The 16,301-nt window shown below is 35.4% G+C and overlaps 2 protein-coding genes across 4 annotated transcripts in view; both read right to left on the reverse strand.

Moving 5' to 3' along the window:
- Positions 1-7,873: 7,873 nt before the first annotated feature.
- Positions 7,874-16,301, reverse strand: part of LOC136804660 (poly(A)-specific ribonuclease PNLDC1-like) — a 46,092-nt gene continuing 37,664 nt past the window's right edge. For 2 of the 3 annotated variants that reach the window (XM_067061267.1, XM_067061276.1), the window contains 4 exons: positions 10,602-10,690; positions 9,402-9,497; positions 8,782-8,865; positions 7,874-8,348 (listed from right to left, as the gene is read on the reverse strand). In XM_067061267.1, the coding sequence (XP_066917368.1) occupies positions 8,793-8,865; positions 9,402-9,497; positions 10,602-10,690 (258 nt within the window). In that variant the 3' untranslated portion in view covers positions 7,874-8,348; positions 8,782-8,792. Of the gene's footprint in view, positions 8,349-8,781; positions 8,866-9,401; positions 9,498-10,601; positions 10,691-10,717; positions 10,792-16,301 lie in introns of those variants that run through there. The other variant, XM_067061284.1, reaches the window with a different exon arrangement.
- LOC136804681 (uncharacterized) lies at positions 12,719-14,057 on the reverse strand. Its single transcript, XM_067061292.1, has 2 exons — positions 13,997-14,057; positions 12,719-13,502 (listed from the first exon to the last, which is right to left on the reverse strand). The coding sequence occupies exons 1-2, from the start codon at positions 14,014-14,016 to the stop codon at positions 12,776-12,778; spliced, it is 747 nt and encodes a 248-aa protein (XP_066917393.1). The 5' UTR covers positions 14,017-14,057; the 3' UTR covers positions 12,719-12,775.

Below are 16,301 nucleotides of genomic sequence, written 5' to 3' on the forward strand. Positions count from 1 at the left end.
GGAAATCTCCAGTAGTGGTCGTTGGCATGTCACTCAATCAACTTGGTTTCTTCGCAACTGGATAAAATTCCTCAGCTAGCGTTGAAGAAGAAGGGTGTTCTAAGGGAATTGACAATGTATCAACATCAAAACTCAATCTATCATCCTCATTTGAAAAAACTTGCTGTGAAGTAGCTTTAATAGCTCCTTTGTTTCCCTCTTCAACTTGCTCAAGTTTGTTTAGCTCAAAAAGCAATTGTTCCAGGGTTTCAGAAAATCCATGTGTATTTGAAATATCTGTTTCACATGAGTCAGTCTCTACAATAGAAGAGATATCAGTTGATAGTCCTAAAAAGTCACCTTGCGCAGTGTCCTTGTTTAGTTCTTTGAAAGTGTTTGTTTCCGGGAAATTCAATTCTTGGGTACAGCTATTTTCCAAGGCATCTTTATCAGCTGGAACGTCCCACGTTGATTCAGTAATCAAATTTTCAACCGAAAGCTTGAATACCTCAAATTCATCCAAGGTCGTATCACCAATCAACAAGTCATCAAAATCAGTGGTTTGATCAAAGTCATAAACTTTCATAAATTCTATTTCTGTTACATCCATAACTCAACAAATGTCTTATATTTACGATGCTGTATTTTTCTGCAATTTGTTTGTCATCAAATTTATCATACACAAATGTTAGTCCACCAAAAGAAACCTGGTGTACATGTGTACCCTTGACAAAAAAAAAAACTTTATTTGATCAAAAGTCAAACTCAACGATTTATACATTTAATAAAACTTGGTCTTGCAATAATTTTAGTCTTGTAATAAATATTTTCTACTGCATGACTTTGACTTTTTAATTTCAATTATCCCAGATTTGAGAGTAATGGATGTCTTAAGGACTTTTAAAACACAGAGCAGCTTTTCGGGAATTTTTGAACATTTTTGGTTGGAAGATCTTTAAATATTGAAAAGAAAATTTGTCTTGCTCCAAATCGTGAAAGGTTGTTTCTAGACCTTTTTCGTTGAATTTAAGATATTCAAGGAACACAGACATTTTTCGAAACAAACGGTGGAATGTTAAAAACAACGAAAAAAGTCCCTGAGTTTCGTGTAGATCTGGGAATAACAATTTGTCTAAGAAATGACAGTAGTGAACAATAGAGATCTAGAGATTGCATCGCTGGGAAGGGTTAAGTACAGAGGGAATTTATAAACGCACGTTCTGTTCATTTCCGAAAAATTACACGCTTTTTATAAGAACATCCAGAATACTTGAAGCCTTCCGATGTTCTTGAGTTTAAGCCTAAAAGAAAAGTGTTCTTAAAATATTCTTAACTTGTTCTTAGTATTATGGCCATCGAAGCTTTATGTTTTCATAAAAAAGGTGTATATATTCAGACAAATACTGAAGAAAACCATACAGGATGGCGATATCTAATAAAAACAGGGATGATGGGATAGGGTTCAATGAAACAGGGGAGTTTATGAATCATTGAAACAGGGGAGCTCATGATTCATTGAAACAGGGGTGTGTGGTTCAATGAAACAGGGGAGTTTATGATTCATTGAAACAGGGGAGCTCATGATTCATTGAAACAGGGGTGTGTGGTTCAATGAAATAGGGGAGTTTATGATTCAATGACACAGGGGTATATGGTTTATTGAAACAAGAAAGTTTATGATTCATTGAACAGGGGAGCTTATGATTCAATGAAACAGGGGAGTTTATGATTCAATGAAGCAGGGGAGTTTATGATTCAATGAAACTGGAGAGTTTATGATTCATTTAAACAAGGGAGTTTATGATTCATTGAACAGGGGAGTTTGATTCATTGAAAAAAGGGAGTTTATGATACATTGAAACAGGGGATTTTATGATTCATCGAAACAGGGGAGTTTATGATTCATTTAAACAAGGGAGTGTGATTCAATGAAACAAGGGAGTTTATGATTCAATGAAAAAAGGGAGTTTATGATTCATTGAAACAAGGGAGTTTATGATTCATTGAAACAGGGGTGTATGGTTCATTGAAACTGGAGAGTGTATGATTTACTGAAACATCGGACTAAACGGTTTAGCGAAACAGGAATGTATGATTTACTGAAGAAGGGATGTAAGATTCACTGAAACAGGGATGTGTGGTTCATGGAAACAGGGGAGCATATGGTTCACTGAGACCTGGGTGTTTGGTTAACTGAAACAGAGATGTTTTGCTTAATGAAATAGGGGTGTATCATTCATTGGAACAGGGGTTTTTAATTCATTAAAACAGGGGAGTTTCGTTCATAGAAACGGGGGTGTATGATTCATTGAAACAGAGTAGCATATGGTTGACTTTGACATGTGTGTATGGTTAACTGGAAACGGGATGTACAATTTATTGAAACAGGGGTGTATAATACGCTGAAAGGGATGGGGTTCAATGAAACATGAGTGTGTGCTCCACTGAAAAGAGACAATGTTCTTATTAATGACAACTTTACAATGAAGCTTGATTAACGGATGTTACACAGATACCCAGCTGATCAATTGGAATAACTTTTAGTCATAGGATCCAGGAAAAAATTCCCTTGGAAAAATCCCATACCTTCATTTGAAATTCCCCTTTCAAGAATAAGCTGAAATTTGTGACTTCCCTTTAAAGATACGTTTCTTTGAAAAAAGAAATCCTCCTGAATTGGAAAATCACTCATACCTTTTTCATGTGAAAAATATCTTTTTAGAAAATGAACCGAATGAAATTTCTTGGCTATATACAAACTAATTTAGGTTATCAAAAATATACAAATAAATTAAAATATTGATCTGAAAAAACTAAGTAGCAACTAGACATTTACATACTATAAACCAATAAGTTGCAACAGATTAAAAAAGTTCACTTTTGTGTTGAAAACTCTTGAGAAACTCTTGAAGTCGTGATCCAACTAATGATCGTAGCTTTGGGTCTTTCACCGCTAACAGGTCCATTACAGATCGGTATACTGAATCGAGGACACCATGTTCATCGGATGAAACTCCCAAAGCACAAAATCTACCCACAAAGAATTCTGGGTAATTCACAGCTATTTGACAAAAAGTGTCTTTTAATTCTTTGACTTTGTTCTGCAACTCGATGTTCGTTTTGTCGAGATCCTTTCCAATATAAATGAGTTTTTCTTGTTCTTGTCTTTTCCTCTTTCGACGCTCTTTGGCTCTTTGGTTCCTTGTGGCCTTCTTTAGTTGACTATCAGTGATTCCATGATCAGGAAGACTGTCAGTGGTACTGGATGAGCAACTTGGACTTGACGTGTTAGAGTAAGTTGCTGAGCTGTATCGATGAGAAGAAGAGGAGCAAGAATCAGGGCTGTATGGTGAATTTGCATAGTTAGTGCTTGGGAAGGAGAATGTACTTGCTTGTTGACAGGATTGGAAATCTCCAGTAGTGGTCGTTGGCATGTCACTCAATCCGCTTGGTTTCTTCGCAACTAGATAATATTCCTCAGCTAGCGTTGAAGAAGAAGGGTGTTCTAAGGGAATTGACAATGTATCACCATCAAAACTCAATCGATCATCCTCATTTGAAAAAACTTGCTGTGAAGTAGTTTTAATAGCTCCTTTGTTTCCCTCTTCAACTTGCTCAAGTTTATATAACTTAGAAAGCAATTGTTCCAGGGCCTCAGAAAATCCATGTGTATTTGAAATATCTGTTTCACATGAATCAGTATCTACAAAAGAAGAGACATCAGTTAATGGTCTTAAAAAGTCACCTTGCGCAGTGTTCTTATTTAGTTCTTTGGAAGTGTTTGTTTCCGGGAAATTCAATTCTTGGGTACGGCTATTTTCCAAGACATCTTTATCAGCTGGTACGTCCTGCGCACATTCAGCGAACAAATTTCCAACCGAAGGCTTGAATATCTCAAAGTCATTCCAGGTCGTAACAGCAATCAACAAGTCATCAAAATCAGTGGTCGGATCAAAGTCATAAACTTTCATAAAGTCGTTTTCTGTTACATCCATAACTCAACAAATGTCTTATATTCACGATGCTGTATTTCTTTGCAATTTGTTTGTTGTCAAATTTATCATACACAAATGTTAGTCCACCAAAAGAAAACCTGGTGTACATGTGTACCCTTGACAAAACAAACTTCATTTGATCAAAAAGTCAAAACTCAAACGATTTATACATTTAATAAAACTTGGTCTTGCAATAATTTTAGTCTTGCAATAAATATTTTCTACTGCATGACTTTGACTTTTTCATTCTGACTATCCCAGATTTGAGAGTAATGGATGTCTCAGGACTTTCAAACTACAGAGCAGCTTTTCGGAAATACTTTTTAAAATTTTTGGTTGGAAGAATTTTAAATATTGAAAAAATTTTTGTCTTGCTGCAAATCGTGAAACGTTGTTTGTAGACCTTTTTCATTGAATTTGAGATATTCATGGAACACAGACATTTCTCGAAACAAACCGTGGAATGTTAAAAACAACGAAAAAAGTCCGTGAGTTTCGTGTAGATCTGGGAATAACAATTTGTCTAAGAAACGACAGCAGTGAACAATAGAAATCTAGAGATTGCATCGCTGGGAAGGGTTAAGTACAGAGGGAATTATACAGAGAAGAATCATGTGGGCAAAGTTCATCGTTCATCTCAGAAAAACTAATTCTCCTGGAAATTACAGTAGAAAACAATAAAGTGTATAGAGTTGCTGTAAACACAGTTCAAAGGGTAATTTTTAAATTAATACACATTCAGTTGAGGTCTGCAATTTTGATGGTACATCTGGGAAAAACGTTTTCTCCTCGGAAGTGGTAAGAGTCATGGGTGAAATAAAGATAGGCAATCCATTTTAAGGTTAGTGTCAGCACTTTTTGATGTAGATCTGGGAAAAACAATTTCTCTTGGAAAGACTGTGAGTATTAATCTGGTTCCATGGTGATTACAGCAAACATAACTTTATTAAGAAGCATTGAAGTCTTTAAAATCCCAGGGGCCTTCTCAGCTTCTCATGATACGAGAATTGCGTATTTCAGCACCATTTTGTAAATCTGGGAAAAACAGTTTCTCCTAGAAACTTTTCACAGACAAAAATTAACAATCAAAACTTACCGAGGTTCAGTTTGATATGGTTGTAGAAGGGAAATCTGTGATTAACTGTTAGCTGAGAGTCGCCTGTTGATGTCTTTATCTATAAGAAACTCAGAATCATATCTAATCATTACATCTTTACTTAACTATTAGAATGTCAAAGAAGTTTAATTTGCCAGATCTTAATAAATAGAAAGTCCAATAAAATCAATGAATATAGACCTAATATGCTTATAAAACAAAAACCACGGTAATTTTAAACAGCTCCTAAAGCATAGTAGAAATGAATGTTTCTTACAAAAAGAGTTCAAAGTCATTAATTTATTAATCAAACAGAATCACCATAGTAACAACTTCTAGCAAAAATTCCCTCTTTCAGCAGCCTGCAGAAAAAAGGGAAATTACCTTTAAACAGACCTTGACCGTGAAATTTTTTCAGACATTTTTCAAAACATTACGTACCTTTTGAATAGATGAATTATGGAATTATAAGAATACAGGACGTTGTTTGAATGTGATTTGGACGTCTGGATAACAAATAAACATAGATAAGGGTTTTTCCGAAAAATATGATTCATTGCTTAAAGTTGGTAGAAATGATTGCAAGACCAATAGTCGATCATTATGTTTGGAAGGGTGCAGATCAACCTCAACGACTTTTCGAAATGCAATGCCATGTTTCTCAAGAAAGCCAAGGAGTAGTAAAAAAGTAAAATTTATTAATAAATTGTTTTCTAAATTGGATGCACTGAGCATCGATCCTTTGTTGGTATTAGAGGAAAAGAATTTACCGTTGAAAGAAAAACTGGACAAGATTATTTCGGACGTTGAAACTTTTTTGATTTTCCATAAACAGCATACATTACGACCAAGACCGACAATCGACATGGAGAAAAGACAGCCATTACAGTTACCAGGTTTCCCGCCAGGTTTTCAAGATCACTTACATGATTATAATGAACTTGACGTCGTGTTACCTTCTGGTAGAGATACTGAGTGCTTGTTAAAAAAGATGGATGAAAATGAAGGTCGCCACAGTCACAGTTTTTCTTCCAGTAATTATACCGAATGGAATAATCACGGTGAACAATTACAAGCCGGTCACAAAGAGTTGAAGCAATCACATTTTTACAAGTCCTGGTCGTTGAATTCCAATAAATTTGAAAGAGATAGACTTTCAACTATTTCTTCGTCTTCATCAACTTTAAACGTCTATGATTATCCTTCGCAGCCACAATTCGATTGTAATAGAAGTGATATCGATAGTGCTTATTACAGCTCCTCCAACATTTCATCACCAAGAGATGTCAAAAGCCTTCACGAGGATGAAATCGATTGCCAAAGTGCCTTTCCGATTTCTTCAGACCCAACACCGTTTTATGCAAATATCTGCGAGAAAACACTTCCTGCATCACAAGTGAGCCAAGAGGGATTTCACGAAGGAACCGAAACATATCTGCATGTAGACTTTGGTGATAAAACAATTTACAATCCACAGACAATAAACACGAACTTACTCATAAACAATGTTAAGAGGGGACAGCAAACAGTTCCGAATAAAAATTATTTTGATATTAAGCCTCGTCAAAATGTGTTTCAAAATTCTGTTCCCGACAATTCGTTGGATAATATTTCATTGGCTTCTTCGATAACATGCTTAAACAAAGAGTCGATAGTTTACGAGGAACCACCAGAGGTTTCTTACCAAGATACTTTACCAGTACTCAAAGGAGAACTTTTTGAAAGTGAAAAATCTGACTACGTAACGAGTTTACAGAAAGATACTAATTTCCCCAATCATTCAAACATGCTGCTGAAAACTACTGATATGTTAATGCAAAGTTCAGATCGTTTCAACGGAACTGGTTGTGTTGACGAAGATCACATTTATATGCAGTTGCCAAACCAAGGCGGATGTCAAAACCTATATGAACCTTTGCACCACATTGGAGACACACAAAGTCACTTCGCTTCAAAGGGAAAAACCATAGTTCATCCTACTGGAACATCAGAGTCGGAGAGAATAAAACTGTCCCAAAAAGACCTCGACAAGAAGGAACGAAGACAAAAAAGTAATCAAAAATATGCCCGAAAAAAGAAGGTATCACACAATGAACTCTTTGACAAGGAAAAAGAACTTGGAAATCAAAACAAAATGTTGAAGAAAAAACATATAAGTATGACGAGACAAAAAATGTCATGGATTCATAACCTAAAAGTGAAATCCAAATCGAAATTGAAAGACTTAATTTCTTTACTAAACTGTTCACCTGAATATCAAGAGATTGCCAGGAATCTTGTGGACGAAATCCAATTAGGAGAAAACTCGAAAACATTTTCTATATCTAGCACTAATGTAAATTGTAATTTATCGAATAACCTGCCTTGTTTAAAATATAAACACTTTTAAAACATAATAAGAAGTTTCCAATAGCCGCGACTTTGTTATTAGGGGTACTCGCCGTTGATGAGGAGGTCCAGCCATTTATGACATACTCTCTTGAATTGCAACTAAATCTAACTTAAATTTCCTGGGATTTCAGAGTTTAATTTTAGCAGAATTGAAAAAATCGCCCTACAGAATTCCGATTATTATTTGGCAGACTTTTGCATGCCGGTACAGTTGAAACCTTACCCTTAAAACGAAAATAGACCTCAACAAGGTCAAGGGTATCTCTATGCTGAAAAATGTGATACCAACGACCACGGAAAATAAGACTTGAAAACAACGTTGATATTAATGATTAAAATGAGATTGGTCCAAATGGTCTAATTTGGCCAAACTGGTCGAAACCTCTCAGAGCATAACAAAATTCAAATAAAGTGCTTTTGAAAGTCATTTTCGTCCTTAATGAATCATGAATAAAAATTCCCCTAGATCCGTGTGTATTTGGTGTCTACTACAATTTTGTTTCATATCATTATGACACCAAATGCAACGTAACAGGGCTAGTATAAAAATACAAATTTCCATTCATTTTTCACTTGCTCTGTTGCTAATACTCTCATGCACAAATTCTTTTGAGTTTGGAGCGAAAATTCTTATAAATCAGGCAGTATTGTGCAGTTATCATTGCCTATCATCCTCAAAGTTCAAGATCGAGGAAGTCTTTCACCAATATCGTTTGAAACCACCAATATATCGTTGCGCTGGTATAGTTTACTAAATTTCGAATATCGAACATCGCCTAGTTTCTACAGCATTTACAGGAACGAAGTGATACCATCTTACCATTCTAAGACAAGGCGATTAACAAACGTTGTTGGTCTCCCCCGGCAAAACGATCAGATCCAAGCCTCTGAAAAATAAAGGTTGGATAATCATTTTCAGTCTCTCTAGGGCCAGATATTTAAGTCGGATTTAAATGGGACATTCTATTTTATATCCATACAGGTAGGAGGCGAACTTTTCCAGGGAGGGCAAACCTAAGAAGAATTTCCAGGGGGTAAAAGACTGAATTTAGTTCTTCCCCCCTCACTAAGGTACATGGAGAATAATTTTTAAGGGGTATCCACATATTCTCAAGAATTATTACTTTTTTGCTTTAAAAGGTTTGTCCACCCCTGTATGGATTTCAAATGGAACAGCCCAATCGTGTTTCAAGAAAAAGATAAGGCAACAGTGTTAGTCCGAATTGCAAAAAATGGATAAATTTTCGAGATATATTTAACTTTACCTCAGACTTGTCAGACCTCGCAAATACCTTTTTTCTTAGAAGAGAGCTTGAATACCTGACTCCTTTTTATTGATATCGTTTCCATAGATACACAACTGTTGCTAACGACAATATGGTCACTGTAACACTTCCACTCAATCTACGGTGACAAGAAAAGCGCAATAGAAAAATGATGGTACTAGGTCTAAGGGTGACTTTCGAATTCCATAAAATACATTGTTTTAATGTTCCTGAAATCATATTCTTTTAGTGTGCGCAATAACAATCGAGAAATCTTTTGCAACACGAGAACATTTGGTCAAAGATTAAAAAATAAAATTTTGAGGGTCTAGAAAGTAAAAAATTGTCTGTTTGACACGTCTTTTGGTGTTTTGTTGGCCTTTTTTAATAAATAGTATAATTTTCAAATTTTAGCCATTCTAGCGGTTCATTCTTGTGAACTTTGCGATTAAAACTACTACGCCTAAGACAAATCACTATCTAAGAAATAAGCCAAAAGCCGAAGAAAATTCGCAAACGGGTTTTTTTGCCCAAAAGAGTTTACAGCCGGTAAACTGCCACTCTTCGAAACTCTCCAGCCAATTTTTTTTCCGTTTACCGCCATAACGCCATACCGCCATATTTTCCCGCCTTTACTATCACTGTAACGGACGATAACATCGTCTATCTCCTCACCTGAGTTTGGAAGCTTCTTTGGAATGTTTCCACCAGTCATATTCTTCAACGATGTAAAATTTGTTCATCGCAAATGCTTTAACTAAATTCTTCGCCCTATAATAATGAAAAAAAAACATCAATTCCTTTTAAAAAGTGAAAGGGACCTTCCCGGGACTCTTTGGGGAAAAAGACCTTATCGGAGTTTTTGATTTTTTCAAAAAAGCGATGCATTGTGGAATTGTTTCGAGAGTATTACAATAGAATTCTCTCGATGAATTCCTAAGAGATTTCTATGGTAATTCTCCCGAAACAATCCCACAATAAATCGCTTTTTTTAGAAAAATAAAAAACTCCGATAAGATCTATTATAAAGTGCGTGTTTGCCAAGTCTTCTATATTGGGGACGACTAGTTTTTCATTTGTTTAATTCCTGACTGACTGGCTGACTCAGACTGAGGACAACAATAATGCGTTTACCGTCCTTTAATTAGCGGACAGCATTAACGAACCCATTGACTAAATCGTCTCCTCAAGATTGAACGATACACGTTTTTTATAAGAACAAAATATATAAAAACATAAGGCTTCGATGGCCAAAATGTTAAGAAAAAGTTGAGAACATTTTAAGCCTTTATGAACTCTAAAACACCCGATTTCCTAGGAAAATGAATACAAAAATACTTGCAAAATGGGGGAAAATAAGAGCATGTTAAGAACATCCAAAGGCTTCAAAAATTTTGTATGTTCTTTAAAAAAAAGTGTACGTAAAGTCACTTCTTGATAAAAAGTTGCAGACGGATCAGTGCAGGGAAAAAGCCAGTCTGTCTCGTAAAGACTTTACAACATGAGTCTGAACTAAATTTCATTTCGGGACAGATAATATAGATAAAGCGAAAATAATAAAATGTAGTGTTTCCGGAAACCGGCCGGGTGAAAAAATAATAATTTTCTGACCCGGCCGCAAACTTCGTTAGTAATCGATAGATTAGTATTCAGGGCTTACTTCATACTGTTTGTACTAAAAAGTTATCTTAAAAGTTCTATTTCAATGATCAAAAATAGCAAAAAAAGTTTTTCCGGCCGGACGCATGAGAGCTTTTTTCCTTGACCCGTATTCCGGAAACACTATTTTTTTCGCCTAAAGTTCTTTTTTCGAGATTTATCTATATACAGAAAGAAGCGAGGTTTAGGAAACAAACTAGTACTTCTTATGCTTACCTCTTACGATGAGAGACAGCGATTATGGCTTCGTTGTTTGATCGCAATCTCACATCTACGGAACCGAATGGTAAAAAGTCTTGCGCTACCTAAACAAGAAAAGAAAGGGTATTTGAAGTTAACTTTCCTGTACAAATTCGTCTTAAATGACTTAATCAACAGAGCCAAATGGTAAAAAGTCTTGCGCTACCTAAATAACAAAAGAAAGGGTATTTAAAAGAAACTTTCCTATACAACTTCGTCTTAATCTCATAGTGCGGAAAGGGGTCTGATCTTAAATGACCCCCATTCTTGGCATCCCCCTAACCTAATGTCTACCCCCCAAGGATTTTGGACAACTTTCAGACTACTCTAACAGAAAACTTCGATCAAAAGTAAGTGTATTTTCAACTTTTATTATAAGTTCGTGTTAAAGGGACTAAAACCGTAAACGAACTTCTATAATTCGGACTGGTTCTCAGATCTCCTGCGTCAACCCTCGTAGAATACTCTCTATAATCCACATCTCTCTGTAGTTCGAACAAATTAAACTTTACATTTGAGATCGAATTAGCGAGAGTTAACTGTAGTTAAATTATGGAGACAATGGGTTTGAATGATTGAAGTTCGAATTATACAGAAAATTTATTGTATTGACAAGAACTGACCAGAACAGTTATTTCGATCAGTTTTGTTTAATAAATCAAAATTTTGCTTTTATCGTCCTTGATCTTTTGATGAAGAACTTTCAGGGGTCTGGAACCGAGAAGATCCATACAGAATCTTGTTGGCAATAAAAAATGTTTCAAAGCAAATATATCATATATCTCTTTCTATTGGTGCTTCCGTTTCAGTATCCTATTCCTTTTGATGTCAATAGTTTGAAAAAAATTATCTTGCAAAGGGTTAAGTTATAATATCCCCTTTGCTTTAATGTAATTCTGACTCATTGGAGTTTTGCCTAAAGTTCGAGGAAAAAGGTAATTCATTTATTTTTTTTCAAATTCAAGCATTCACGCAATTGAAAAAGCCCATTTACGCATTAAATCAAATCGCTGGGGGCCCCTTTTGTAATCTTGTTGGGTTCTAGCGAGAGTATTTTATTTATTTCCAAAATATTTATTTCGAAATACAATATGAGTAACCAGCTTGAATCTTGAGTAACGAATGTGGAGGATATCAAACCCACTCCATCTCACCTCTGTTATGACTATATATGGGCATTCAAAGGGCATTTGGAAATTAGATTTAAACAAAAGCTTTGCGAAAACATCTTGTATAAGGAGTATCTCATTGCAGGCTATAAATGATATCATTGCGCCATAAAACTGTCAAAATTTCGAGCGAGAATTCTTAGAACACATTACGCCGAACATCTTGAGTATTCGAATACGAAAAAACAGAAGAAATTTTCTCCTCTTTCTTTTATGCTACATAAAAATTTTCATCGACTCGAAGAAGATATGGCAACTCACGCAAACTAATAAGCTTTCTCGAATAACAGCTCGACCGATAATTTCAATATGTGAAAAACTAAAATCGAAGGGTCTTCCTTACATTATGAAAAATATAAAATTATTTACTCTTTACTGTTTTACTTAAAATCTTGAAGATAAATGTTAACCAATGAAAATATTTTATATGTAACATTCGTAAATAATCTGGAAAAATCATAATTCAAAAGCGCATACTGTATTTACAAAAGAATTTAGATCTGAGTAGTGACAACACAACAGCCACTGACATCCACCAAACGTCTATTTAGCGTCCAAGGGTGACGTTAGAATAATGCTAAACAACCTTACCCTAGTTAAAGCTATATCCGCTCTCTTTGATCGGAGTTTTTAGTGATGCAATAATGGTAGCACTTCTCGATGTGGGTCAATTTACAATTCGAAAACTTTTCCATTTAAAAACGCTGTCATTCTTGATATGCGTAATTCAAGATAACGTCATATTTTTTAACGGAAGCACTCGAAAAAAGCCGGTTTTTGACCTCCGTGTTTCTATTTTTAGTAACAGAGAGGGATCAAATCCCGGCTTTTTAAGGGTGTTTCCACTAGAAAAATGACTTACGCATATCAAGAATTAGCATTAAGTAGTGGTACCATTAGGGTACCACTTTTAAAAAACACCGATCTAGTTTGACCAGCATCGAGAAATTGCGTCCAGGGTTTATGAAGGTCAGTGGTGCATCAGACCCATTTTGGGGAGCTAACAATCTGCTTCCTACCATAAACACCGAAGTAAACTCTAGCAGCTGTGCATTCTTTACAAAAGTCTTTCAGTAAGGCTGAAAAATATTTCCCCGATTTCGGCATTATGGAAAACTCGATGATCAAATCGGGGAAATGATTCCGTTCGTAATCCGTTTGTGTGTTTTTATACACAATCAATCCTTGGAGATATTTCCCCGATACGGGATGTGCTTTAAATGTCTCGATTAAGAAATTAGCTTGTTCGTGGACTTGTGTGTTCGAATCCTCGTGATCGATTCGTTCGATAAAACAACACACTTTATCGGATACTTTATCGTTTGAAACGGTCGCATCATCGATTGAAACATACGATTGTCGCCAGATCGCTTTCTTATGTAAAATGTATGCACCTAATGAATCAGGTGTACACAAATCGATTTCAATCTCTGGATCGTAAATAATTCCATCTGGATGCAGAGATGAAAATTCAGCAAAACTGAGTGTTTTTCTTGTATAACATTTATAAGGGACAATCTTGTCGCATGTTTTTATACATTTGGTTAACTGCATTGTGATCTTCGATTCACCGCATCTCTCCTCTAGTTGATTTTTGAGGATTTTGCGTCGCGAGCAACGACTGGTGTCTCTGTAACCTACAAAAATGTGAATGATCGATTCGGAGTTCGTTGGATGTCGTTCGTTCTTTTTCACGCTGTTAATCATCCTAAGAAAGTAGATAAAGTCGATATTTAATGTGGATAGCCCAGTAATCTAGGGCTTTTAGGCAGTCTTTCGATTGTTTTCACGGGGTCCACGGCCAGCCAGCCGGCTCGGCTATCAATGAACTGAACGAAACATTTGAAGGAGCGAAGATTCGAACCGCGAATCCCTGGTTTAAACAGCTGATGCTCCTCCTCCAGGAAAAAACGTTCAAAAATGTGATTATTGTAACTTTTCTCAGCTATCATGGTATATTTGGTATTTGAAATACATCAAAATTTAGAAGTTTAGGACGAAGTTTTGATCAAAGCTTCAATGATGAAGATTCATGGACAGACGGAAAGTTCTTTTAAATCACATCTCAATGATAAAAAAGTATGTAGTCGATTCTTGACCACTCAGTTCTTTACTTCTCACTCTTGTAAACAAATTCGCAAATAAAAACGTCGACACGGCGACCTGGGCTTTGTCGAAAAGCAATTTATATAGAACACTTACGGGTAGCTGTGTTTCATCATTTTGCAGCGCAATCTCTTTTAGAAAAACAACCAAAGAAAAAAGTTTTGACAAGGTGAAGTCTATCTTCTGTTAAAGCTTGAGCTTTGTCTTTATGTGCGTTCTTCAATAATATTCAACCAGTACGAAAATCTTTTTCTTTTCTTCTGTGATACAAATATTATTCAACAGACAGGAGACAAGTGATTTGAAACAGGATGTTTTTGCAGCTTTAAGTGGATATGTATATACTGTAAGTAGGTATTCTTCTTTATGTATGTCCAACTAGAAGCCAACTGTGAAAATGATGTTATGTTTTCACCAATCTTCCTTTAAATACAATTTCTTCTTCGCCCTGCTTTCGTTTATCCTGACCTCTGTTGCGTCAAGAGTTTTGACATAATGAGACATGAGTTGAGATGAAAAAATTAGATAGAATGACATTCTCACATTGCTTTTAACGAGCTTCTTAACGAGGATGATTAGTGATCATTAGTGAAGATCATCGAGTCCAAATAATGGTTGCTTCCTCATTTTTAAGAACTTTTAATCTTTAAGAATAATAAGAAATCATGGCCAAAAGACGGGGGTAAGATTGAAGATACCCCCTGGAAATGATCGATATTTTCATAGTATTAACTGTCCTTACACTTACAGGACTTAATAAAGTTTACAACGAAAAAGGTTCTTAGAATACTGTATACATTACACACCCCTGTCACTCTCACAGCCTCGGTGGAACTTCAGTGTTTTCAGTGGGATATAAATCCCTATTGAAATCTCAATGGGGATAGGCATTTTATGATCCTAGGTTAAAAAATCCAGTAGGGTTGGTTTTAAAGTGCAATTTTCAGACATTGATTTTCGAGTGAGGATGAAATCAAAGTTAATTTCCCAGTGGGACTGAAATTCCAGGGTATTTTCTCACCGGGGACCGAATTTTTGCCAAATTTTCTGTGACTAAGGAGTGTCATTACCAAAGCTTTACGTATCCAATACAAAAATCTCTTGAGTACAAAATGTATCAAAACAATTGTAGCATCAAGCGGAGAGCACCCGTGTGTCGCTATAAGAAATATTATACCAAAGAAGTTCTACGGTTTCGATAGTTTTGCAACTCATGAAGAAGGCGTAGTATAACGGTCGTTAAGAAAATTAAAACTTAACCATTTCTAAAGACCTTATGTCTGTTAAACCTCAACAATGAGAAATTCTAAACGTGAATTTAAATGAAAATTAAAGCCGATACGACATGGTTCAAAAGTAATTTCCTTGTAATTATTGCTACTGCAACGAGAAAACGAGAAAATCTCGTATTTTAACTTTGTCAAAACTTAATGACGCATATACTCTTTTTCTGGAATTAATCTTGTCAGCCAAGCACTTAATCTAAGGTAAGTTGAAAATAATTACATTCTTCCACTTTTATATTATACTTCCCAAATAGGTGTCATTATTCCCCCTCAAAATTTGCGTCAATCCATTCATTTTATAGTGTGCGATGGAGCAGCGGCCGAGTTAGGTCTTATTTCAGTTTACTTGAGCTTTTTAGAAAGGTGTACTCTGGCCTAAAACGGTTCCAAATCACAAAATCAAACGAACAATAAATCTAATGGTCTCAATTCGAAAATAACCCTTTTACTCTTGAACTTAGACCAAAGACGGCGGATACAACTTGGCAGTTGTAGTTGTTACAAGGAAATGAGTTCACTTGCTCAACAAAATTAATGAGGATATTTATAGTTAATGAGGCTTGTACTTATGGGCTAAATCACGATACACGACCGCGCGAACGAAAGCTATCCAAATTGGACTGGGTTGTGTGGTGCCCCTTTTTTGTCCAAATTATTGAAGCCTAGTAGAAATAATTTGTGAGAATACAATACTAGAACCTTTTAACGGTCATTTAAAGAAAAAAAGTTCAAATTTGATCCGTAACTTTAGTTACTGTAGTAATTTTTGTAAAAAGTACTAAAATCTACTTCTGTTTACTGAAAAATTACAGACCAGACCATTTTTATGGTGAAAAGTAGAGAATATTTTTAGATCCCAAACATTCTAACGAAGACTCAAAATAAAAATCAGAACAATCTGGAGCAATGGGTAATCTTTTATACCTAATTAATAGGTGCAAGCTTTACATCTATGTTAACTCAGGGATTCACACCTTGCAAGGAAATAACATTTGATAATTATATTTAATCAGAAGGTCTCAGTTCAAATAGTGCAGGAAACAAGCTCTGACCATGTGTTAAGTTAAATCTTGGAATATCTTCTGCATCATAAATGAATAATTAGAATATTTCTC

This window comes from Clytia hemisphaerica, unplaced genomic scaffold (assembly GCF_902728285.1).
Source record: "Clytia hemisphaerica strain Z4C2 unplaced genomic scaffold, Clytia hemisphaerica genome assembly, whole genome shotgun sequence".
NCBI lineage: Eukaryota > Metazoa > Cnidaria > Hydrozoa > Leptothecata > Clytiidae > Clytia > Clytia hemisphaerica.